Source organism: Pyxicephalus adspersus, chromosome 3 (assembly GCF_032062135.1).
Source record: "Pyxicephalus adspersus chromosome 3, UCB_Pads_2.0, whole genome shotgun sequence".
Classification (NCBI taxonomy): domain Eukaryota; kingdom Metazoa; phylum Chordata; class Amphibia; order Anura; family Pyxicephalidae; genus Pyxicephalus; species Pyxicephalus adspersus.
In genome coordinates, this window is record NC_092860.1 from 6,275,108 (window position 1) to 6,301,207 (window position 26,100).

The following is a 26,100-nucleotide window of genomic DNA, read 5'->3' on the forward strand; positions in this document are numbered from 1 at the left end:
CCCTTCTCGCTCCTACTGGGGGAATAAAAGGTATGGATTGGAGTGCTAATTTATTTGTTGGTGGGGGTAATATAGGGGCACCTCTCATTATTCTCTCTTTTTTTCCCCTCTCAGTGGCCTGCAATGGGCAATGTTGCCCCCATTCTTTACGGGTGTTAACAAGTGGCGGATGTTATGGCCTTTTAACAACCACCAGCCAATAGGAACGCTACTTATTGTGTACACTAACATGTGACCAGCAGCTGGGAGCATCCCAATTGGTTAGTGGTTTTTAGTACCAACAAGAACTATTTACAAGGCCTTTGCAATAGTAAACAACCAGCTGTGAGGAGCAGTTTCCATGGCAACAACAGTGATGATCACCATTTTGATTATTTACATTGATTTTGCATACGGAAACACTTAAAAATTCAATGTGCGGTCACTAGGGGTCATCCATAGAGGACTGCAGGAGGATATTTTGGGGAATATGATGGGTTTTAGGGAATTAGTTACAATCTATAAATAAATAGTTAAAAATGAGAATATAGACAATGATCTTGAGGGAGGAACTTTATTTTTGCATTTTTTTGTTGGATGAAATTTGAAAGATTTCCTTTATGTTATGTAAAAAATTATCTGAAATCATTTGTCTTTGATAAGATATTCTTATAAGAGCCATTTGGATGTATTTGTAATCATTTTAGGTATTATATTTTCCTATTATTTAGGCTGTAGGCATCCTGAGCATTTGTTTACCAGCTCTGCACTCTGTAGGCTTCCCCTAATCTCTGTGTATTGATTACTTCTGTCTGCTCCTGCTGATGACCCCTTGTGGGAGGTACCATAAATCTTTTTCCACCAATCACTGAGGAGTTCAGGGTTCTGCACGGGAAGGTGATAAATGTTTGGGGCCAACCTTCCAGACTGTTCTCTGTCTTTGTAATTCTGGATGGACAGGGTACTTGTACCCCATAAATTGCACCATTTGCACCCTGAAAATCAATTTCCTTGGTGAAAGAACTGCCTAGAAGAGAGTGGAAAAGAAGATGGCTGCCGAAGGAAGAAAGAGAACTGAGGACTGGTACACATAACAATTTAGTTTTCCTATCCTATCGGTTTTCCAATCAGTCAGAAGCCCCAAAACATACATTTAATATTCTTGTACCTTGCTTTTACTTTATTACTTGTGTTTTTGTATTACAGCTTTGAATATCTGGCATGTGAAAGGATTTGCTGTGTTTACCATAAAAAACGGTGAATGTGAGTATTGCACATGGTAACTAGGGTAAATATCAGATGGTTGCTATGTACTTGGCGGGAATGTTCCTATTGGCTAGGAAATAGCAACCAGCTGATATACTGCTATTGGAGTTGTGATAATGCATTGTGGGTACACATTGGGCATTTGTGTGTGCATTAGGAATGTGGTAATATGTCAATAAGTTCGATAGGTCAGCGGTGCTCAAACTTTATTACACCATGGACCAGTTGCATGCAACAAAATTTTTTTGTTCGGTCTGAGAAAATATTTCCTTCCCAAGGAGAGGGGGGAAAGGGCCGTAGCTAATGTGGGCTGCTCTCTCTTGCCAAGTCATAGGCAAGTCAGCTTACATGATTGGCTGAATGAAGAATCGGGTCAGAGGCACCAGCTTACATGATTGGCTGAGTACAGTGACGGGAAGGAGTAGCCAGCTTGTGTGATTGGCTGAACGACACGATGGAAGAGAGGAGCCGGCTGACGTAGTTGGCTGAACTAAATAACAGGAACTTACGTGTTTGGCTAAATGAAATGACGGGGAGCGAGGAGCCGGTTTATGTAATTGGCTGAAAGAAATGACAGGATAGAGAAATAAGCTTACATGATTGATTAAACAAAATGATGGGAGAGTGGAGCTGGCTTACGGGATTGGCTGGACAAAGTATTGGGAGAGAGCCATCAGCTTTACATAATTTACTAAGAAAAATGAAGGCAAGCAGGAGCTGGCTTGTGTGATTGGCTGAGCTAAATACCCAGAGCAAGGAGCCAGCTTATGTGATTAGCTGGATTAAAAATGACGGGGACAGGGGAACCAGTTTATGTAATTGGTTGAATGAAGTGGCGGGATAGAGGAGTAAGCTTACATGATTGGCTGAACTAAATGATAGGAGAGATGAGCCAGTTTATGTGATTGGCTGGGGAGAGAAGCCGGCTTACATGATTGGCTGAACTAAATGACAGGAGAGAGGAGCCGGTTTGTGTGACTGGCTAAACAAAATGAGAGAGGACCTAGATCCTTCCTGTCACAGTGAAGACTGCTGCAGCCTGATTCGACGCAGCTCACGGCCCCATGATGAATGAGGGCCCGCACTCTACATAATCCAAACGACTAAATAAAAGCCAGATAATTACTTCTGCCTGCTAATGATCACTGCAGCACAGTGCAATGGTTGTGGTCCACCAATGTTGGATTGTTGGATTTGATCTTACACTTGTAATTACGGCCCCGAAAAAAAAAATGTATGTATATATTTTTACTTTTTTCCTAATTTGTTTTTTTATTATTTGATAGTATTTCTCCAGGATAACTCTTGAAGTGTCAGTTGTGCTGATTGGTGGACGAGCCAAGAGTACCACTTACAAACCAGTGATCCGCGTCGCTCCAGGGCATTTCATCCGCTGCTGCAGGGAGGTGAGGATCTCTAAGTTTGGTTCTAGCTGAGCTGTGTTATAAACAAAAAAGTGTGTTATTAAATGCCAAGTAAAACACACCTTCAATTAGTGCGTATTTATAGCGTCTATACACAGATGTTCCACTTACAATAGTCAACGCCTCAGATACTGAGAACGAGCTTTTCTTTTTTCCATAGTCTACCGTCTGATATTCCCTGGTAATACATGAATAATGCTTTTTACACCTCTGCACAATAGAACTCCAGCTATATACAGTGGCCTTTTAAAGAGGACCTGTGGTTTTCCTACAATGCAACCCCTGCTATATTTACTAGATCGAGAGCTGTTTCGTACATTGCTGACCATTGGGAAGAATGTCATTCCAAAAGCTCACTGGTGCCACTTAGAATGCCTTGCAAGCTCTGGAGTTGCCCTGGTTTGGAAACACTGCTTTAGGACAACCTGGGTTCAAAAGAGGCAGATTGAATGACTCTGGCCAACAGAAAGAGGACATCTAGTGGCAGAAAAAGATAGTGCAGAGGATTTTCTTGATTTAAAAAAAAAATATTGCATCAAAACCTGGTCGTGATGTTTTATCTTTTAACAAGCCATTAATTGTATTATGTTTTTGGCCGGTATTCTGCTGTAAGCAACTAATTATGGGAGGAGGAGGGGAGTCATGCTTTGGGCCAATAAGAATGCAAACAGAGGTGTAAGCAGGGGTGGAGATTGCTGGCTATTGGTTCCCTTTAAGGCCAGTGCATTTGAACACCAATACCCACTACTGACCAAGCGTGATAAACAAGCAAGGTTTATTACATTTGAGGACAGGGAACGTTGCGACGTCTGAATTGAAGCTTGAGGGGAGGAAAAAAAAAGGATTTTGTTTGCCTAGCCCAATTCCACATGTGACCTTAGTCTAAGATATCTGGGTCAGTAGATGATTTGGACGGTAACATGGCAAAGGCCAGCATGCAGGATTCGTAAGCTGGGCTGCGTGCGGTTTAATTGGATCAATTACGAAAGCATAAGCCAAATTTGTATTGACCACTTCTGAGTTATCCTCAGCCGCTCTGCGCTGCATTGTAACACACGGATCACTAATACACTTACTGGGAAGGGATGGCGCTGAAGATGCTGTGACTGGACCCTCAGGACAAACAGAACCAGACATAATCTTGCACCCTGCTTTTAAAGAGAACCTGTACTGTTATTACAGACCCTGCCTAATCTAAATGATGATCATATGAGTCTATCTATGAGTATATAGTCAATCTTCTCCAGTCTTGGAGACATTTTAGATCATTTAGATCTCTAATCATTAATACTTCACTGAATGAATCATTATTTACTGTGTAAGGACTAACTCTAACTTGGAATCAGCCTCCGTTCTTGCGTGTGAGAGGAAGAAGCAAAAAATTAAACATTTTATGTGCTGACTGAATATTTTCTGGTAGGAGGAGATGCCAGAGTGACATAAAAATGAGTTTTTTTCCTGTGCTGTCATATACTGGGGAGGGTCAAGGATGACCTGGGTTTGGAGGAAGTGGCTTGAATACTGTTGGTTATCTGACTGAGGACATCTAGTGGAAGAAAAAGGTATTACAGGTGTGAAAATCTCTTCATTGAAGGTTGAATATTGAATAGAAATCTGGTTTTATCACTTTTTAATGTACTGTTTATTTTTATCTTGCTTGTGTTTATTTATATCTTACTCAGCATGATATCCTTCTACCAAATAAACTACTTTATAAAGCTTTTCTTTTTTGGTAGATGTGTTTTATCACTTTATAAACTTTGTAAATCTACTTTATGCTGCGGTACAGCAATATAAATTGGCTTGTTTGGGATTGGTTTGTGGCATATAAAGCCACATATACTCATAATAAAAAGAAACAAATAAATCAATACAAATACAAATAAATAAAGTATTTCCTATTCTAATGTTCTGTAAAAACAGCTGTATGTGAATCCTGAGGGCTGAACACTAAACAAGCTCTTCTGGGCAGGGTCCTCTCCTTCTCCTGTGTCACTTTCTGTATCTGTCTGTCATTTGTAACCTCTAATAATGTACAGCGCTGCATAATATGTTGGTGCTATATAAATCCTGTTTATTAATAATAATAATAATAATAATAATTATGCATTAGGTGGGTAATAGTAAAAAAACAGTTATAATAATATCATATATATCAGTTAATTACTCTGAAGCTGCTCAATTTGAAATGTGCAGATGACATTTTTTTTTTATTGCTTGTCTTTATATCATCAGCTTCTTACATTTGTATAACATCTTGTATGATACAATGTTACTATTACACAACAGCTTGCAATATGAGTTTGTGATCCTCCACTCTATGGAAGGACCATGGAGCCTTGACTATGACTGTGGCATGTTGGATACATTGGATAGATTCAATTTTTTGGGGGGGAATGTAGAATACAGAACACAAAAGAAAAAAAAAATCTACAACAATATAATTGGGAGAAGTGAATGTTTTCTTCTAAACCAGTGTTTCCTAACCAGGGTTGCTTGAACAATGAACAATGAGCACAATGATGGTTTTAGCTATCTGTAAGGGTGACATTAAGTAAGGTGAATTCTTCCTACTGACCAGCACACTAATATACCGTGTTCTGTGAATATTATAATTATAGAAGGGGTTCCCCAATACCAGAAAGGTATTTAAGGGGTCCCTGTTCTAGAAGCAGAGATTTAATCAATTTTCTGACAAGTTTCTGTAAGGTCCTAGAAATACAGAGACAATGCTGTTGTAGCCTTGCAGGACTTTGCTCACAATACCTGGTGATACAGAAATGAATACAAATCCAAAAGAATATTGAAATAAAAAAATAAATCAGATGTTGATCCAGAAGATTTCACTCACCACTATTTTTTTTAACTTTTTGTACTTTTTGGAATATTATTGTTAATATATTTTTTTTACATTATTGAGGTTTTATAAATACGTGCAGCATTTACAGGAGGGTTGCTTTCCCCTAAGAGCACCATTGATTAGATAAACCAGCGTCATCAAGTAATAAATGTAAAATGCAAAGGTAAATTCAGTGCAAGCTTCATGATTTAATTTTTTTTTCTAGAGCCCCGATCTTCCAATCCCATGCTGCTTATTTCTACAGAGCTGCGAAGCCGGATCTGTTTATACGCAGATATCAACTCGAAATCCGTAAGTGCAAAGGAAGCATAATGGGAATCAATTACTGCCATTGAAACACATAAATCGGGAAGATGTCTGATTCCCTTTTTTTTAAATAGAGCCCTAAATTTTCTCTTTTCAAACTGATTTCATCATTTCTTTAATTGACTAAGTGTTTAATAATGCTTTATAGTTCTCCCCCCAGGGTAAGGCGGCACGGGGCGATCTTAAGCGCCTGCATCAGCGAATTGTCCCTGGAAGTTCTCTGAGATTGCCATCAGCCAGGCAGCAATATGTATTTATAGAAGTTTACTTTTATTGTCAGAACTTTGAAAAATAAACCAGCTGTCATAGGAGGAAGTGGGAGCAGTGGATGTAACTATTAATGCATGTGTGTTATCAATTTAGAGGTAAGGGTTGTCATTTTTTCCACCCAGCCTCTACAAGCTTATGGTGCAGAATGATTGCCTCTCACAGAGCTTGGCTGTCCCCCCCCCCTTCCACCATCATCACCACCCCTCCCTCCTTATTCTTCCCTTTCAGTGAACACAGTCTCTCATCTCTCTCTTCCCCATTTGTACTTTGCACTGAGCTCTCCCTCAATGAGCTGCTGAAAGCTCTTGCGCCAGCCCGACCCCCTAGCTGTCACATAGCCCACCCCTCGGGCCTCCTATTGGCCCTAAGCCTCGCAAAGGGGCGTGCAGTGCCGGCTAGCTATTTAAAAGCACATGGCTGCTTTCAGATAGGCAGAGGATGTGAATGGAGCGTGGTTGATAGCAGATCTGAGACATCTAAGGATTAGTAGGAGCTAGAAAAAAAAACAAACAAAAAAAAAACCTTTGTTATTTTTCTGTTGGATTTACACTCCTATCTACACCTGCAAACCCATGCCACTGGATCTTACTTGCCCTTTACAATGTACTTTCCTGCCTCATAGGTAAGTCGCTTATCCTTTTAGATTTAATTTGATGTAATGACTCTGCTGTTGGGTTTGTGTGGATGATGCCGATAATGATATCAGACAGAAGCCTCTATTAGTTCATTATCATTTTATCAATTATTCTCATTGTAAGTAAGACAATGGTGGTAGCTGGTTAGCTAAAAATATATATGCTCACCCAGTAACAGTTGGTCGGAGGCTTGGAAGCTTAGCATCTGTTTGTGCTCAGACCTAGTGCAGCAGCTGTTGGAACTTTTAGGCAAGAGTCAGGAGTTGGAATGTCTTAAAAGCAACATGAATCTCAATCAGCGTACAGTGTGTTTAACTGACATCTGCGCTTGCTGCTTCTTCTTCTCTTCCTTTTGCTTGCAAATTCTTTTTTTTTTTTTTTTTTTCCATGGCTCATTCACCGCTCTCCTTTCCAAAAAGAGTGCTGTTTGGCTGTCATGTCTGCAGCCTTTAAGTCTGCAGAATTTAAGCAGAGACACTTCTGCAGGAAAGTTGCATCATACTCTGACAGTTGAACCGGTGTCTAGTGCAACCTCCGTTACCGGTTAGTTGGAAACACACCAGGCTAACACTTTAAATTTCAAGGATTGAAAAAAAAAAAAAAAAAAGTGTGGGAATTGGTAATGAAATGGGAACACTTCATAAGATGTAATCATACTTCTAGAAAACTGTAGAACGCTGGTGACACTTCATCCTAATCTTGATGTCATCGGGCTACGATGCATCTGCCTCCACACATTGTGTCCCAGGAATAACGTAGCAGATACCATATTGCGGAACAGATGTCCTTGTTTTATTTTTAATATTGATTGCCGATTGATTTGTTTTATTAAACGTGAGAGACGGCGTTTGGGCGGCGTTAAAGAAACGTATGCAAAATACGCTGTTATCTAATGTGACATAATTCCTGAAGCAATTTAAAATCTTTTCTTTAACAAAACCCAATTTACTCTTTGCAAATCAAAAAGATGGTGGGCGTTACTGCTCAACTTGTTTTTTGAGCATTTCAGAAACTTTATGAATTTCTGCTTCTAGAACCTTTATTCCATTTCACAGCTGAGGGAGTTTTACACCCTGGAGCATCTGTTTTTATTAGGATGAGTTGTTAGTTAAGTTGTTGTTTAAGTGCCAACACTTGAAGAACGCACAGAACTTCCTGGGCTTGTAGCTTCTCCAACCTGTCATCGCTGCCTAAGAAGAAGAAGCAAAGATATATACCATGGATCGGTCAATGTGGTTGCTCCAAGTGCCATGGTATACAAGTTGTTGTTGTTATAAATGCACTGTGTCACTGAGACATAAGCATTACCAGCAACAGTACATCTTTTTCCATAATTTGCACCATATCTTCCTGTTTATATGCCATATATAAGGATAGAAAGATTGTGCCAAAATCAGACTTGACTGTGTCTTTTTAATTAATAATTTGTTTTTGTATGGCAACACATTATACAGCACTTTGGAGTCCATAGTCTTGTCCTACAAATGCTGAATCTGTGGTTTGGAAAATTGTTTTACCAGACTGCTAGTGCCAGAATAATTGTAATAAAATTTAATCTACTATCTTTCAGTAAACGGATTTGGTCTGAGCTATTCCCAGGACACAGGTAGATCTTAAAATGTTTTCTTATATAAATGGTAATGAAAAGTCATGTTCCTTGTCTTTGTGAAAGTTCCTAGATGATCAGTGCCAAAATTTTGCTCATGGTTTGCATCCCATAAACAATTTTTGCCCAAAGTTTAACTGAGATCTTCCCGCTCCCTTCCCAATAAACTGCAAAGTTGACAAACATGATGCAAGGTGCAAGATCACTCCCCCATACCATGCAAAGTCTTTAAAGATGACAAGGACCATGCATTAAATATCTCCCCCAAAAGTAATAGTTGAGAAATATGGCCCTGACCTAAAAACATCAGTTACTGTATTGACTTTTATGTTTTGCATGTTGAAAGCTGCATTGGCACAGCCCATTGTCACAGCAGACTGTTTACACAAGGCTGGTTTCGAGAAGGCAGAACAGCACAGTAGCAATGTAGCCCCAGCGTAGCAACATGTAGATGTGTCGTCATTTGGGGAATAGTCTCAGCCTCTCAGGACCTTGCAGATCTCTGGGATCAAGGCTGGCTAGATGGAAGGAGCATTACTCCCTCTACAGTAGCTTGCAGTTGCTGACTGCGGCAGGGTGTCACGCAGACTCCCTGCATAATGATACGCAGGATCTCTCTCTGGACTAGAACTTCAAAAAGAGCTCTTGTAAAATTCAGGAGGTTTTTTTTGCTGCCTCAGGGATGGTCATGCTGTACAGCTGCCCCCTCTAACGATCGCTTTCATGTCAGACTGACTTTGAGTAATAATGAAAAGTCTCAAACAAATTTAGGACTTCACAGAGAGCTCAGGATGTGTGGGATCTTGTTTTTGCAGCATTGACCTGTGCTGAGAGACAAAACAACTAAAATAGCATTTGATACATACAAATTGATTGGCTATATGCATTCCTTGTACACTCCACTCAGTCAATAATCCACCTGTATCCAAAAAAACATGCCTTGTCCAAAAGGAAAGCACCTTTTGATTCAACGTTTGCATGTATAGTCCATGGCATATGGCTAGAATAAATATAGGCAGATAAAGCTTATATTTGATCATTGGCAGCGAATCAGAATTTAGTTTATTGCAGTAAGATGAGTTAAAAGAACATTTTTAGCTGCTTGCCACAAGTTTACACTTGGCATTTCATCCTGTTTATAAATCATTAGCATTACCAAAGGATTTCAGTACACGACTATGGGTTTGAGCAGTCGCTTATCATCCACCTGCAGAATCCAAGTGAAATGTCTCTTGCAATCATGATCTGACTATTTTTATGCCACCCATATGCTGTGCAATATTTTCCATTAGATGGAAACATTGAAACAAAAAGTGCTTTTCTATTGCACTATTGGCAATGAAGGTTTTTCTGGATACAGATCGATAAAGGAACAAGTGAACATGCATGCATGTAGTCTATTGAATTGTGCCAGCCTAATAAATTGTAAGATTCTTTGCAGGTTTGGCAGAACCAAGCTAAAATCTGGCCACCACCTTCATCTATTCCAAGTGCACATACACATGTTTATTATTGGAATTCCCAAGGCCGGAAAGGATATGGCTCAGCTGTGTTTGCATTTGATGCTCTGACATCTTACGGCAAATTGTAATTGGTGACTTTATGTGGTCCCCGTCCAATTCAGCATTCAATGAGTGCAAAACCGTACATGTAGCTCTCATTACCAATTCCCATATGTAAACGGTACACAGTGTGTATAGACACCTGCATGCCCCCTATCCACTATATGTATCTATTCTATGGGCTGTCATTGAGAATGCAGCTGCACTCTGACATTCCAAGTGCTAAACTTAACAACACATAAAAGTATCATTTTTTGTTCCTTGCACCAAACTGACTGTTTTTTCTATTATTTTAGCCTTTTAGGGACCATTACCCTTTAACCTGTTCAGAAATACTTGCATAGACCGGTTTGTCCTGTAAGGCAAGGTGCGACATACTAATTGCAGGTTGCACACCAACTGTTCATAACATATTGTTTATAGACTGAAATCACATTGGATGATATGTAGCTATATGTTGCACTTTTAAATTATGAAACCTTGTGACCTCATTTCTCTTTCATCCATATTTTAGATATCTACCCTAAAGGCATTTTATTGTGCTGCCCCTGTGTGGCCGCACAGCTCCTTACATCTCAAATGTGTTCATTTTTTACACAGCCTCCTACCTTCCTAACTTTATACAAGAATTTATTAAAAATAATTCCTTTTTTCTATATTGCTGCCTGTATTCTACCTTTTTTTTATCTTCACACAATCCCATATATATCTGGATAAGTGTGGGATGTTCTGCACAGAATTCCAGTCAAGCTTTTCCATATTTTTGCAATTATGTTTTCATAGAGTCAATATATCACACAATGCACTTTCCAGAGTCCATAGTGCTGTCATCAACTGTCCTTCAGAGACAGACATTTGGGAGAAAGCCAATTTAACTCATATCTATGTAGCAGGACTCAGACAAACATGAGGAGAACATACATACCCGATGCAGATAGTATCATGGCCAAGGTTTGAACATGGGACCTTTATTCTGCATGCCAAGAATTTTAGACAGGTTCTACTACTTGTTCTCCTTTCTAGCTGCCAAGCAATTAGGCCACTTCTTTAAAAATTGCTAACCTTTATCATGGTTACTAACAGTTTTTGCAGGTGGATATGGGACACGGGAAGCTGCAGTAGCAAACTGCAGTGTTGTGTTTTTGGCAGTGTGTTGGAGGTTACTGCAAAAAAAAGTAATGTTTCAGGAGGTGAAGGAAATAATATATTTTTATCTATATTGAGCTGTGTACCTAACTGTTTGGCCGTGGTTTGCTTTAAAAGACTTCTTATATGTGCCCTAGGGGCTACCTGAGCTCAGCTATAGGGGCTGTTGATTGTTGGGTGTCAAATCAACACAAGGTATGTACTAATATTCCTTCCTAACACATATTGTAATGGAGAAGTAAAACTGGCCGCAGATGCTCTGTACAAGATTTCCTATCTGCACCGCTATAATGCACGGTAGGGAGATTCAGTAATCATCCCTAATGGGGCATCAACTTTAAGATATCTGATGGAAAGGTTGGGACCACTGTTGATGATTTCTATTCACATAGCTTAATATTTAGCCAATTTTTTATGCACAAATTAGACTAAAAACAGCACCGCGCACCACAAGCCCAATAGACTTGCTATCCAAACGCAGATTTTAAACTCCTATGCAATTGTATACCGAATACAATTGTGTTAAATAACTGGCAAATTACATGCACTCGAATAGCAAACACAGCATTGGACAAGAAAAAGAGGTGTTTGTCTGCAGTTCAATGCTGCATTTAAAAAAAATACATTATAGGTCAAACACAGAATTGGCATGTGTAGCGCTTAATTTAAGTCAAGAGGATTTTGCTGATCTGCATTTGATGTATGTTTTAAATTTGTTCGAAAAGCAAGAAAAAAGCACCTGTCAGTAAAGGGACTTCTCTCATAAACAACATGGAATGCAAAATGAGAGAAGTTAGGGAGAAGCCAGAGACAACATCTGATCCTCAACAGACAACCTTGCATTTGGCATTCATTTCCTTTGAAGTTTCAATGTGATGATCAAAACTTGAGAATGATGAAAGCTGTAGGTGACATTGTTGCTAACTATTCAGTTGCCTTTTTTTTAATGCCAAAGTGCCTCCCCAATTGGACCTGGCAAAAGTTTTAATTCATTCTGGTTTTACCATTGTGTACAAAAATAACTGGCAGCCTGAAAAGAATTTCCATTATGATATAAAAAACAATATGAGCAGATATATGGAAGGGATTGTTTTCCCACTAAAGTTATCATCCTGAACAGCTCGAGGTCCCCAACATCCAGGGTGTTCAATATTCAGATTTTACCCTACAGCTCCAAAATTAGTTGGGATTGGGAAGTGGTACAATAGTCCCCTTTGTGGTGCTTGAAACTGCTTCTTTCCAATATAAAGCTCCGAGTTAAGGGAATCCCATGATGTTCAGACAAGGTAAGTCAAAGATAATATTTATAAACTCACCAACAATGTTCCAACCTGGTAGGTCTCAGCTCTCAAGTTTTTAATAATTTACTCTTCTAAACAGGTACCTTTATTAACAATAGTGAAGGTTTGCTCTGGGCTTTGCAGAGAAATAGTCTTATTGCCTGGCAGCTAGAAAGGAGAACAAATAGTAAAAATAAAGCAAATGCTTTGAGCTGAGTCATCCTTACCAGAATTAATGTCTTGATTCCTGTTTTTAAAACTGGTTTCATGTCTTCTCCCTCCATATGGTGAATTTTTCCTTTGTTTGTCAGTTAGGATGTCTCTGCTCCCTTTTATCCTGATGTCCCTGGCACAACCATCACAGTACACCTATAAAGAAGGAGATAACAGGCTTTGAGATATTCTGATGTATTTCCAGGACTCGGAACGCTTTACATAGTGGTGAATTTACACCAGAGGCAAATTATGCCCCCCATGGAAAACATGACTGACCCTCTCTGGATGTGTGGCCCAGGATTTACTGTTAATTGCAAAAGGGCTTGCAAAGTGTAGTATTAAAGTTCCTTCTTGTTTTTTTTAGAATTATTTTTTTTACAGGGTGTCAGTTTGCTTGGGCTGCAAGTTTCATTCATTCTGTGAGGCTGAGCATGCAAGGAATAAGGAAAGGGATACTGATGCCAAAGTAGGAAGAAAGAAGGGGTGAGAAAGAGGGGTAAGAGGGCAGATGAAGAGAGCGAAAGATATGTAGAAATGGGGAGTGAAAAAGAGAAAGAAACTCCAAGAGGAAAGCAAAAAAAAAGAGTGGTCACTATGTGTTACAGCATTGTAGTCTTTACTTGGTTCATGGCTGCAGCTTTGTTTATTCTTCGGGTTGCCACTCCCACTTTCAGCCTGATTTCTGATATGCAGTATTTTATTGCTTTGTCTTTTCAACTTGCCATAAGGGTTTTGTATATTGCCACCCATCTTGGGTTGTTCCAACAACTTCCATTCTCTATTGAATAACATAAATTACGTAAAATAAGAGAGAATACTGGATGACTACATCTCCTAAAGCTGTGAAGTTTCTATATATAAAATCCTTTTAGCTGATGTAACTCAGCATGCCCCTTACATTTATAGTGTAGTTCAAGCCTAGAACAATGCCATATATTATATCTTATCAGTCCTTGAATGTACAGGCTGCAATACATTTTCCTGATTTAGGCTTTTTTTAATTTATTTTCACCAAGTGTTCCCACTGACAGCAATGAAAAGGCACAGAAAGGATTTTGTAGACATGTTGGTTTCCTTTATTCCAAAATGCATTCTGTTCCACTGTCAGATTCTTTTAATTTGTTGACAGTTGTGTTCGTAGGTGTGAAATTGCGAAAAAGACAAAAAACTGTAACCCAAACAATACTCATACATTTGGTGTTTTTTCACATTTCATATGTACATATACACTAATTGAATGTGCATTGCCCAAATCTAGAAACACTAGCTAATCTGAAATATTATCTGTAGATTTTGCAGATATAGGCAAAAGGTAAGCATTGATAACCCAAAAAAACACTCACAGTGATTTTATACAATCTCTAGTGCATCCATCTTGTATCATTTCTCAGATACTACGATTTACATTAATTTGTTAATTTGGGGTGGAATAATTTTGGAAGGACTCTTGTTCTACAGAATTGAACAAAAGAAGCTTCTGTTCTTGTTGGTCTTATCCTGTGGGGTTGATAATACCATACTATGATTGTCCTTGGTTAGCATATTAGGTACTTGGTGATGTACATTGTGTGTCATTAGGCTGTCTACCTGGTACAGCAGTTTAGTTTCACTCAGCAAAGGGTAACTGGCTACAGAGAGCAAACCTAGCATGTATACTTACCCCTTATATATGGACCATCATAGTTTAGTTATCAAGCAAAGGTGTTAAATGCCTATTATGTTCCTTAAATAAGAACATTGGAACAAGGAATTAGGAATATTTGTCATAAAAAGTAGAATTTCTATGTTTTGACCTTTAGGGTTATTTTATCTATGGTGGTATGCTGCTTGGTGTCTGGTATTCTGCTATTGTAGCAGCGGGGTCCTTTCTTGAGTCTCAGACAAAATGCCATCTGCATGTGTTTGTATATTCCCCTCCTGTTTGCATAGGTTTCCTCCCAAAACATGGTGGAAGGCTAACTGGCTTTCCACCAAGATAATGGCCTTGCGACCACTAATCGCATTACTAATTGTTCCACCAACAATTAGTGATGCGACCATGGACTCTGTGATATGCTGGCACTATATAAATGATAGTAATGTTTTAATTGCCAGTTCTTGATACCACCAAAGAATGTTTGGTAAAAGTGACATTCACAGTGTATTTCTTACTGGAACCATTTTATTTGTATTTTATGTAAATAACTTCAGAATAAAACAATTGTCACCATAACAGAAAATCATGGGAAGTCCACAGCTTTTACACTTATCATTATAACAAAAAGCAAGACTAAGACAGCCATTGAAGTCACCTGTTTCAGTGACAATTGTCTACGAGTGGAATTCCCCTGATTTTCTTGTTTTTTCTATAGCATCTTCAGCACAGGAAATATATATAAACCCTTGCAATAAACACTCATTTTCTTCCTTTTGGTTGTGTTAATAAACATTTTTTTGTTATATTGACTTGAAAAAAGCTTTTATGATGGTTGGTTGAGTAAGTTTGCAAATAAAAGGGAATACATGCTGTGAATGTCCTAAAACAGGGGGCAATTTGATCCTGTGTCGAATTGAGTGTCTTTATGATGTCCGGCAAAATTAGCCATTGTTACTTAAGGGTTTTTGTCTTTCCCTGGACCCAGTACCACCTGGCTTGTATGATTGAGTGTAATAGATGTGTATTAATTTTTTTCCTAAGTATTTTCTATACTACAAATTACCAGAATTTATTTATAAAGTTTGATAATGGGTAAATATATAATTGAGAATAAATGACATGACATGCTTTGGAGTCAATAAGTAAAGTAGATAATTTGCAGAGGTGGTCACGGAAGTTCCTTTTTATTATCTTAGACCATTTCTTCATCACTGTGCTTTATCACTCCACTCATCCCTATTACCAAGTTTCATCCCCGTGGTCAGCAGAGCTGGGTATCTTTCTCTAATGGACCAGTTTTCACAAGTCATGCTTGAAATTGGGATAATTGCTTGCTTTTATCGGTCCTTTTAAATGGTCACCCTTGCTCTCATAGCTAGTGAGACTAATGGCAATACCACATCAGATGCTGTTAACAGTTGGCTTAAAGGAAACCTTTATTGAACAAGTATGGGGGCTTTTATAGTTGACCTCTCTAAAAATGCTCATTATGTGGCTGTCATATGAAATGAATGGCTTTAGGAGGATGCCGATCATTAGCTTTCACTTCATGCTGACTTCTCTGATTTGCATGCTTGCTGTAGGTGAGAAAGTCAAAAGTTAAAGTCAGAGACAGCCAGGCAACTAGTAATTTCCAGAGAAGAGTTCAGCAAAAGCATCCATTGTATTTTATTCAGTACAGGAGACCTTTAACAAGTATGTATACATTAGCTGTCCATACCCTCTGTTCCTCAGGTAGACTATTTGACTTTTAGATTCTGCTGCAATATGTTCACCACTGGGCTAAGTTCTTGGAAATCAAGGGTCTTTGACAACAAAGCCCTCACGGTGATCAAGCTGGAATTAAAAATCCTCAGAAAATAAACAGGTCTCTGATTTCCTTCCAAGTATGTGCGTGAGAATGTACCAAATGAATGGAGCTTGAACAATGTCATGTGAGGGACATGGACATACTTGGGGTCATCTTGTGGGTAATGACTCTCACAGGAACTGCTTTACAGCTGGTGTGTCGCCAGGGATGGTTGCTGTGCTACACAGCTAGCCTTTAATCGTCTGCAGGTAATAAGAAGCCAGGGTAATTTGTTTCCACATGAGAAAGATATAAATAGATATTTTTAATGGATAACATGATGATTCCCTTATTTTTAGGGCATAGTTAAAAACCTTTTCTTGTGACCAAAACTCTAACCCAAAGATGCAGGCCCACTCTGAATTCAATATAAAGTTCTTTCCTTGTCTTGGTTGCAGGACCATCAATGGAGCATCCCAAAGGGAAAAGAAATTCCTTTATGATGTGCTCCACCTTTATCAAAGGGCTGATCCTTCCCATTCCTATTCTTCTAGATTAATCAGTTTTGAGAAGATCAGAGCTGAATAGAGCTTTTGATACAGAGCTTCTGTACAGAGATGCCATAGCCATGTCCTCCATCACCATCTCTCATTGTTACCCTACAACTGTACCCGGAACCCTTACAAATGTTCTCTTTGTAAATCCAAGCCAAAAAATTAATTCTTTTTAAACCTTTTTTAGTTCTTGATTGTTTGCATGAGTGCCAAACACCTGCAGTAATGGCAATATTGCCATCAAGATGACATTTAAGCATGACCCTTTTACAGCTAAAGGATAAAAATATTTGATGTGTTTATAAAAAAACTGCAAAAGATGATCATACAATCAAACTTGGTTCCAGTTATGAAAGTTTGACTGTAATAATTATCATCAGAGGTCTTTCTCATTGTATAATAAGATGAATTTATCTTAAGTTGATTTAAGGTTTTATATTGTTGTTGATCAATAAATTGCATGCTACAATAAGTAGCATGGCAATGTAGAAAATGTCACTGTCTGTTGTTGATCTTTAGGAAGACCTTTTAATTGTTATTTTCTTATGTTTTGACTCAGTCCTTGTTTTTTTGTTGCAGGATATGACATCAACATGACAGTGAGTGCTCGCTGACATCCCTTCAAATGAAAGAAGACTTTCCTTGGTAGCACCAACGCCATCTAGAGACAGAAATCTCTTCATTATTTTTTTCCCCTTGAGTGTCCCCTGTGAGCCTTCAAAACTGTTTCTCCAAAGAGTTTTGCAAAAATTAAGACTGTTTTCAAAAGCAGAAGCACCGCAGTCCACAACTGAAGTGATGGGCAGCGTGCGCACCAACCGTTACAGCGTTGTATCTTCAGAAGAGGACGGAATGAAGTTGGCTACCATGGCAGTTGCCAATGGATATGGCAACGGTAAGAGCAAAATACATACGAGGCAACAATGCCGGAGCCGCTTTGTCAAGAAGGACGGCCACTGCAATGTTCAGTTTATTAACGTCAGTGAGAAAGGACAGCGATACTTATCTGACATCTTCACCACCTGTGTGGACATTCGTTGGCGATGGATGCTGGTCATCTTTTGCCTAGCGTTTATCCTGTCCTGGCTTTTCTTTGGCTGTGTCTTCTGGTTGATCGCTTTACTCCACAATGACTTGGGTGCCGGAGATAACCATAAATCTTGTGTCACGGAGGTCAGAAGCTTTACGGCAGCCTTCCTGTTTTCCATCGAAACGCAGACAACTATTGGTTATGGTTTCCGATGCGTCACAGATGAGTGCCCCGTGGCTGTGTTCATGGTTGTGTTCCAGTCTATTGTCGGTTGCATAATTGATGCATTCATAATAGGAGCTGTTATGGCTAAGATGGCCAAGCCAAAAAAGAGAAATGAGACTTTGGTTTTTAGCGACACCGCGGTCATAGCCATGAGAGATGGAAAGCTGTGTTTGATGTGGAGAGTGGGCAACCTCCGCAAGAGCCATCTTGTAGAAGCTCATGTACGAGCTCAGCTGCTTAAATCTCGTATAACATCCGAAGGGGAATACATCCCGCTGGATCAAATCGATATTAACGTTGGCTTTGACAGTGGTATAGACAGAATATTTTTAGTCTCTCCCATTACAATAGTTCATGAAATTGATGAAGAGAGCCCATTGTACGATCTTAGCAAACAGGACCTGGAAAATTCTGACTTTGAAATTGTGGTTATACTGGAAGGTATGGTGGAGGCCACAGCAATGACCACGCAATGTCGAAGCTCCTACCTTGCTAACGAAATTTACTGGGGCCATCGATATGAGCCTGTACTCTTTGAAGAAAAGAGTTATTACAAAGTAGACTACTCCCGGTTCCACAAAACATACGAAGTACCCAACACGCCGGTATGTAGTGCTAGGGACTTAGCTGAAAAGAAATATATCCTTTCAAATGCAAATACCTTTTGCTACGAGAACGAAGTGTCAATCACAAGCAGAGAGGAGGAAGGAAGTGACAATGGCTTACCAGATAGCATGAGCACGGACATGCATCCTGAAATGGACAATCATAATCAAGTTTGCCTTGATCCTAGACCTCTAAGGCGAGAATCTGAAATATGACTGAAAAACTTATACCTACAGCTGGTCAAAATAGCTGGTCAGCAGCACCCGTTGCTAAGCAGGGGCCCAATGCAGTTTTCAGATGTCGGTACTGTTGGACAGAGGTGAAACGGATCCAGCTCACAAAGCTGACAGGAAGCTATTGCAATTCTTGGCAAGCTTAGGGTGCGGTGGTCTAAACTGGAACTTCTAGACTTGTGTTCCACGTCACTGGACATGCCCCCACAATGCACTGTTCTTTGTGACAACAGGCAGTGCAGGGACACTACAGAAAACATTGCAAGCAGACAAGATGTTGTAGAACCGTTTCTCAACCTCTTGGTCACACTCGTAACTTAAGACCTTGTTGCACCAGTTGTACCTGGTGAGCTAAACAACACACAAAAAAAAAGGATAGGCAGCTGGGAACTTGAGACAAAGCACTAAACCTGTTCAAGTGTAACCCAAAAGGCACATAATGTAAACATAAATAATGTATATTTTTATTTTGACAAAACTTGAACTTGCAGAAAAAGCTTTTTGAGTTTTCAACTTCTTTCTCAAATATTTGGGAACAAGTCCATTTTTAATGGCATAACAATAGGCAACTTATCTGCCTTAAACCATAAGCTGCTGCTACTTACACCCTATCAGTTCTGTTGTGGTGTTTCTCTTTGTTTCAGTGTTCTAGTCATGTACAGGAAAATGGGCAGACCCGTCAAGAGCTATTGGCCAAAAAAGAAAAAAGAAAAGCATAAGCCAAATCCAAAATTTTTGTGAGAAAGCTATGTGGGTATAGGTTACTACAGATGTATATATACACTTTGCATATTTAGGTAGGCAAATCTGTGACTAATGCTTTTAAAAAGAGCTGCAATGCAGTCCTCCATAGCAAAGATATTCTATTTTTATAGTGGGGGGAAAAGTAGAAAAAAAAAAAACAAAAACAGAGAAAAAGACTCAAAAAGATGTAAGAATATGTAATTGTATACCAAAGATTATACAGACAATTGTGGTATTTACAAACCTGCTGTTTTTCTTTTAGGAGCAAATAGTGAAGATAGTTAAAAAAAAAAGGAGAGAGAAAACAAGACAATGAAACCTCCTGCTGCTAATTAATAGTCCTATAATGGGATTTAAATAAGAGTTTTTCATTTACTTAAAAGAGTCAGAAAACAAACTTCTTTTCTCTCACGCTCTACCGCTAAAAGGAAAAAAAATCAAATATTTTTTCCTGTTAGTCAAATAAGGTCAATGTGCAAGGTTAAGTGCGGGCATTGCAAATTTTAATTTGAGTTGAATCAGCATTTTTTAACCTCTTGAGATGTTTTGATGACTCTGAATTTTATATATTTTTTAAGTTCTACCCATTCTAAAATCCCAAGGGGTTACAGGGTGCAACCTGTTTTATTTTATTCAAAGTTCTCAAGCACATTGATAAACAAGAGATGACTGCAATGTGTGAATGTTCGTAAAGTGCAGAGTTTATTTCTGTAAAAAAGGGGAGAGGAGATCAGTGGATTGATCTTGTATCAAAAAATATGAGGGGGGAAAAATGTTGGAAAAAGAAAGAACCTCATTTGGAACTGAGGGGAAGGCACTGGAAAATGATTATTTGGAGCAGATGACACTGTAAAGGAATTTCTAATAATTGTAAACACGGGAAAATGAGATCTTTGATTCATTCCTTTAGTTTGGCTGGGAAGACTTTGGTATGAAAGGCCATGTGTGAGCCATATTGACATTTTTCTCACTTGTGTCAGCTGCGAAGGGTAGCACGGTTGCAGGCTGTGCACAGGCTTTGCATGCCATAACCTTACTTGTGCAAATTGGGAAAAAGGCAGAAAGTTTTGTACTGGACTGTGACCTTTTAAGAGTTCCAAATGATGTCCTTTTAGAAAAGAACGTATAATTGGGTCCCACTTGCCTCCAAAACTTTCCAGTTACCAATCAAATGTTTTAAAATTTTCAGACTCAGGGGATAAATAAAGTTATCATTTGCTATTAGGAGAACACAGAGTAGCATTGGCCCAAGCAGAAGATAAAATTTTAAGGGTGTGTGAGCTCCAAGCTTTAGCGATATCTGTTTTCATGTATGCCATTAAAAATACCCTTGTCCAGAACTGTGGTCTTTTGGGCATGTAATGGAAACATTGGCTGGCGAGGAGAGTTCCACAATGATAAGATAAAATAGGTCTGTAGAACATGGGTAATCAATTGTCAGAAGGAATTTTTCTTGTTGACCACCATTCCCAAACTGGCGCCCCTACTGCAGGATAGGGGCATGAAAAGGCAATTTAATTGCTATGGCCAACCAGCTCAAGAAGTAGGCAGTTTTTGGTGATTGGTCATTTAAGCAAGGACCTCCTGTTTTATTTAGGCAAGGACCTCCTGTTTTATTTAGGCAAATACCTCCTGTTTTATTTAGGCAAATACCTCCTGTTTTATTTAACTTGCAGATGCTTAAAAAGAGCTGTACATAAAATGTGACTGCATGACACAACCGGTGAGCTATTTACTTTTACTGCACCATGTACATGGACATTAGGTAGACCTGGGAGTTGGGTAGATCTTTTTATCTGATGGATTGGTTTACTATGTGAACACTTGAAGAGAACCTATTAGGATGGAATTATGGGAATGGAATTCAAATTTGGGGGTCAGGAGCCACTTGAAATGGTAACCCAATCAACTGTTAGACATCAGTGTCCCTCAATTGTATTGTGTAGTATAAAAGAGACTTGACAGATATCCAATGTTGGTGGGAGTATCCCACATTCAATAAGGTGTAAACCCCAAATTCTTTATTTGTACATTTTTTATTATATTCCGGTTCCTTCATAATTCCATTTGTGATGTGTTTTCTTTGATGTATATCGATATGGACCTCACTGTACATGGGGAGATTTGTTATGATCCATCAAAGCATGCTTAAAAAGCCACCAAGCTATGAACTTTGCAACCTATTTGTACAATTTTCTTGTAGATTTATCATCGCCTGAGCACATGCAAATTTGTTTCAGAAGGTAATATGCTACATAGTTTTGGCCAGTCTAAAAGAGGGTGTATGATCACATGGTAACCCATGGCCAACTTTTACATGTAGAGGCATCTAAATCAGTCAATCAAGGTTGGTGAAAAGACCAGGGCTGAATAAAAAACTGGGGTAACAAAACCTGGGTAAATGAAAGTAATTTGCAGTAACCACCAGACAACGCTCCGATACCCTACAGGTCATTGCTAAGACCATTTATTGGAAGATAAAACTGGAGAGAATGTAGGCTTCCTTTATAAACAGTTCTAAAAGGCCAGTTGCACCTGGCAACCAGTTGCTGCCACTTTAGCATGCAATGAAAGAGACTCCAGTTGCTACAGCAACCCTCCGTCCTTCATTTTGAGCCCTACTATTTTAATACTAGAACAAAGTCAGATCTCTTTTTTTCCCAGTGATTGAGTTTCTATATACCTGCTGCTAAATTTAATAAAAAAGGGAAGATGACAAAAACCAAAGAGTATTTTGTGAATAGGCACCCAGTCTGCGTCAAATCGCAACCCGTCCTCGTAAAATATCCTTGTGCATCCCTCCTCCGTAATGAACCCTTGGCCACCCCCCTCTTACCCCTATTCACCAATGCAGATTTCCACGACTCCTTCAGGCTTTGTGTCGTGGGTAAAATTAGAATGTTTTTAACCCCCTCCCAGTCTCAGTTTAATTGCATTTAATTAAAATACACTAAGCTAAATTTAGGCCGTGTGAGAATGGCAGTTGCTGTGGCAACCAGATTGCAAGCATTGGGCCTAACGTCGAGCATCGAGCTCAATATATTCCTTTTCCCATCTAAGGAAGACCCTTTTCTTTTTTTTCAAGCTTGTCTGCTCATTCTAGATCTAGAGCGGAAGGATGGTCACGTATTTTATTGAAAATTGTTTGCTCCAGGTTAGTTGTAAAAACCTGGATGTATCTCTTCTAATGTCAGTCCTTAATAAGAATTTTAGAAATTACCCGCAGCCTTCAACACTAGGCCAAGAGTGATGTGCAAAGTACAAAAACCTATTGCAACCAATTGGAATTCTTTGGATTTAAAACCACTGGAACTGATTGGTTGCTGTGAGCACTTTGGAACATCCTTATTGCCCTCGGCCTATTAGGCCTATTAGAGTTATATCAATACCAGAACTCCTTTTGCAAATTTGCTATTTATTAAACAAACTTGCTATGCACTTTGATGTATCTCTGTTATTTTATTTTGGACAATCTATGACCCACTAGCTGTCAAAACAACCACAAGTCCCATCATGCCATGCCGGTGGTGACCCAAACAAGGCTTGCTGGGACTTGCTGCTTCTCAATATATGCAGAATAATGCCTGCTCCGATGCACAAAATTTTGTAAAACCCAAACAGGCCCCTTTGTTATAGTTTGGCTATAAAAATTAAAAAGTAATCTAGTTTTTTCTGTATTTAAAGCCAAATGTACATAAAAAAATCACAATATGCCAATAGAGGTATAACACAATACAGTGAATTCTGGGGAAAGGACACCTGGAATTTTAGATCTTTACGAACCTCAAATGTCCCCGATCTTACGGGCGTATGTTATTTATTAAAGCATGGTCTTTAAAGTGTTTTGTTTCTACAGGATTTTTTTTTTCAAATGTTGAAAAGTTTTTTTTGTACAAAAACCCTTTGTCTTCACTATGCAGTTTTGCACTTGTTCAGAGAGGGAAATAAAAAAAAAATATATTTTGAATAATTAAAATGGTGAATAGAAATTTTTTTAATTTTTGTTTTTTTGTTTTTTTCAAAAAACATTTCGTAAGTGAGCGAAATAATAAAATAATGTGGTGCAGTCTGCCTCTAGCAGCGTTTTTTTGTTTTCCCAAATTAGAGGTCGCAGCACTTGACAGCCTATTCATTGCCAATCAACCCGGATCTGCCATGTGAATGAATAAGCGTGTTCGCATAGGTGGTTGTCAGATGTTCAACAACCGGTGGTAGATCTTGTGTTTTTGCAGCACCTGGCAGTCGGTGTTCTCTTGTTGATCGCCTGAACTGCTGTAAACATCTGTCAATCACTATGATAAAAAATGTGCATGGTGATAGGTGGCTAATTTTTTTACATTTGGAAACACTGCTTCACACCTACCTGCCTGAACACACTCTTATTCATGTGGTTTCAACCTTTTTTTCCAGGAAAAAAAATATCTAAACAGTGAAATGTTGATGAAAAATGAACAGAGTTGTCAATGGGGAAAATAATGGGAAAATAATGGGAAAATAATGTTAAAACGGGAAACAAAACTTGTGTTAGGATCAGACTGCATCATATGTTATATTTAATTTGACCATAAATACACTTTTTTAATAGGTAAGGGTGTGCTGACTGATGAATCCATGTAGGGAAATGATAGTTTAATCATCTTTTAATAAATGCAAATAGAGGCTTGAACTGGAGAGTCCACAAAGACTGGCGGAAGTGATCATAATAGTAATGCAATAGATTTTGGCCTTTTTGCATGTTGGGTTTTTTGAGTCTTATTGGTTGCTGTCTGCAACACAAACATCAAACTTTCATATTGAAAAGGGTCAAGGGTGCTGAAAATCGGTCAAAGTGGCTCCAAATTTCTATGTTCTTTCCTTTTTGAATTTTGAAAGCGCCCATATTATTTTTGGCCAAGAGACGGCTGGCTTTGTAAAGGCTTTTACCACATTTTCCTTCTAATTTTCTTTAGATTTACCAGAAGCTAGGCAATGCAGGAGCCTGGCTGGTTAGAAAAAAAGCATCTGCCCACACTGACGGCATGTGTTGCATTACTTTGCATTCGTCATTAACCCTCATTAGCCTGGTCTATTCAACTTAGCTTCCTAGGGTATAGCAAGCACTTGCAGTCAGGGATGATTAGAGCTAAAGCATGCACAATAACTCACCACATGCCTTTGGATTTTAATACAAAAATATTAACATAGGTCCCTATTCTGGTAAATTTAAGATTGTATGGTCACAATGTGAACTGTTCTAAACCCAATTGGAAACTCAAGTTCAAAATGATGGAGACTTTACCCAGTACCTTGGCAAAGCCCATGGGTCTTTAGCCTGGGTCAATGGATTTGTACAGAGGGGTAGGCAGTACAAACAGCTACATGGGTCATATAAATATCCCTCTTGATAATGCAGTTAGACTCAATTTTTCTAAATTAGTCAACTTCTTTTTTTTTTAGCAACTAAAGTGGAAGGAAGTTGTATTCTGCATTCAGAAAAGTCCTAAAATGTAGAAAGCATCCAAAATACCTCCAAAATTCTATCACTTAGGGAAACTCTGCCCTCTCCCCCAAAGCTTTGCAAGTGTTGCCAACCACCAAACAGGTTGACTTTCCTTTGAATGAACAAAAGGTATAGACAAACTTGGCAGTCGTTAAAGCTGCAGTGAATTTCTGCAGCACATGCAGTTGGATACTTCTTCTTTTTTTTTGTTTTTCCTTCCTGAAATACTTGAATGGAGACATTCAAAGGATGTCTCAACCAGAAAACTGCATGTGAAGTTACAAACATCGCCCTCGATCAATTGTAGCTTTCATAGAGCAGGCTGTAGGGTCACGAGATGCCTTCACATCCATAACTTTTGCATAATCTTATAAAGTAATAGTGATATTTCTTTTCTTTCTTTCTTTTTTATGAACATAGAGGCCTTTTTTATGCAACCATAGCCTTAAAGCGTACCTGTCGGCCCCACACATGAATCAGTTTGCCCAATCCATCCTGTGGAAAGCAGTCATGAACGAACTCGTAGGCTGGCCTTGTATGTGTCAGACAGGTACTCTTTAAAAAGGCGTTTTGGTAATTAGCAGCCCCCTTCCCATCCGTACTCCACAACAGGTAGAGCAAAGATGCTAAGTTATTATATTTATTTTTTGGACTGGTGGTGGGATACCATGTAACAAAAAATAGGGGTCGGGGTTTTTACGTATTTAAATCTAGTTTTATACTATAAAGGTAAAGACAAAGGGTTTGACCATTTTTTTCTTATCTCCTGTTGAATCTAGTTTATTATTTTGAATACTTCAGTGATAACATGTACTGTAATGTCTTTAAAACTCTGGTTGTCCCCGACTCGGTGGAAGGTTAAAAGGGGACGGCCTGGTCACTATCTTTAGCCATTTGTTTTTCTTTTTTTAACTCTTGCCGTGCTGTCTCCATGTTGTGAACAGCGCATGACAATCATTGTAAATAAGTATCTTATTTCTGGCTGTAGCCTTTTTTTATTGTATCGAAGTCTTCCTAAAAATGTACTGCACAAATCCTGGATTGTACAGAATTTTTTTATTAATATTATGTCTTATTTTATTATTTCTAAAATAAAATAAAAATTTCAATTCATTCTGGTGTGGTTTACTGATTTTTAGAATAATTTTAATTGGGGGTTGGGGGAAGAGAAGAAGGACATATTAAGGGGTAGAGGTACATGGGTGCATTTTAGTAGATCATTAATTAAAGGGGACCTCATAGAAAGTTAACAAG

The 26,100-nt window shown here is 38.7% G+C and overlaps 1 protein-coding gene and 1 long non-coding RNA gene across 3 annotated transcripts in view; one reads left to right on the top strand and one right to left on the bottom strand.

The window, feature by feature from the left end:
- The first annotated feature begins 8 nt into the window (after positions 1-8).
- On the top strand, positions 9-25,959 carry KCNJ2 (potassium inwardly rectifying channel subfamily J member 2). 2 transcript variants are annotated; one of them, XM_072403455.1, is made up of 5 exons: positions 9-260; positions 1,186-1,242; positions 2,532-2,651; positions 5,735-5,820; positions 17,109-25,959. In XM_072403455.1, the coding sequence occupies exon 5, from the start codon at positions 17,328-17,330 to the stop codon at positions 18,603-18,605; it is 1,278 nt and encodes a 425-aa protein (XP_072259556.1). In that variant the 5' UTR covers positions 9-260; positions 1,186-1,242; positions 2,532-2,651; positions 5,735-5,820; positions 17,109-17,327; the 3' UTR covers positions 18,606-25,959. The 2 variants fall into 2 exon arrangements, with proteins under 2 accessions (XP_072259556.1, XP_072259554.1); XM_072403453.1 differs by lacking the exons at positions 9-260; positions 1,186-1,242; positions 2,532-2,651; positions 5,735-5,820 and adding an exon at positions 6,328-6,727.
- LOC140325557 (uncharacterized) overlaps positions 6,706-26,100 on the bottom strand; it is a 56,853-nt gene continuing 37,458 nt past the window's right edge. The window contains exons 4-5 of the long non-coding RNA XR_011919695.1: positions 12,562-12,703; positions 6,706-7,930 (exon numbers count right to left, since the gene is read on the bottom strand). This is a non-coding gene — a long non-coding RNA (uncharacterized lncRNA). The remainder of the gene's footprint in view (positions 7,931-12,561; positions 12,704-26,100) is intronic.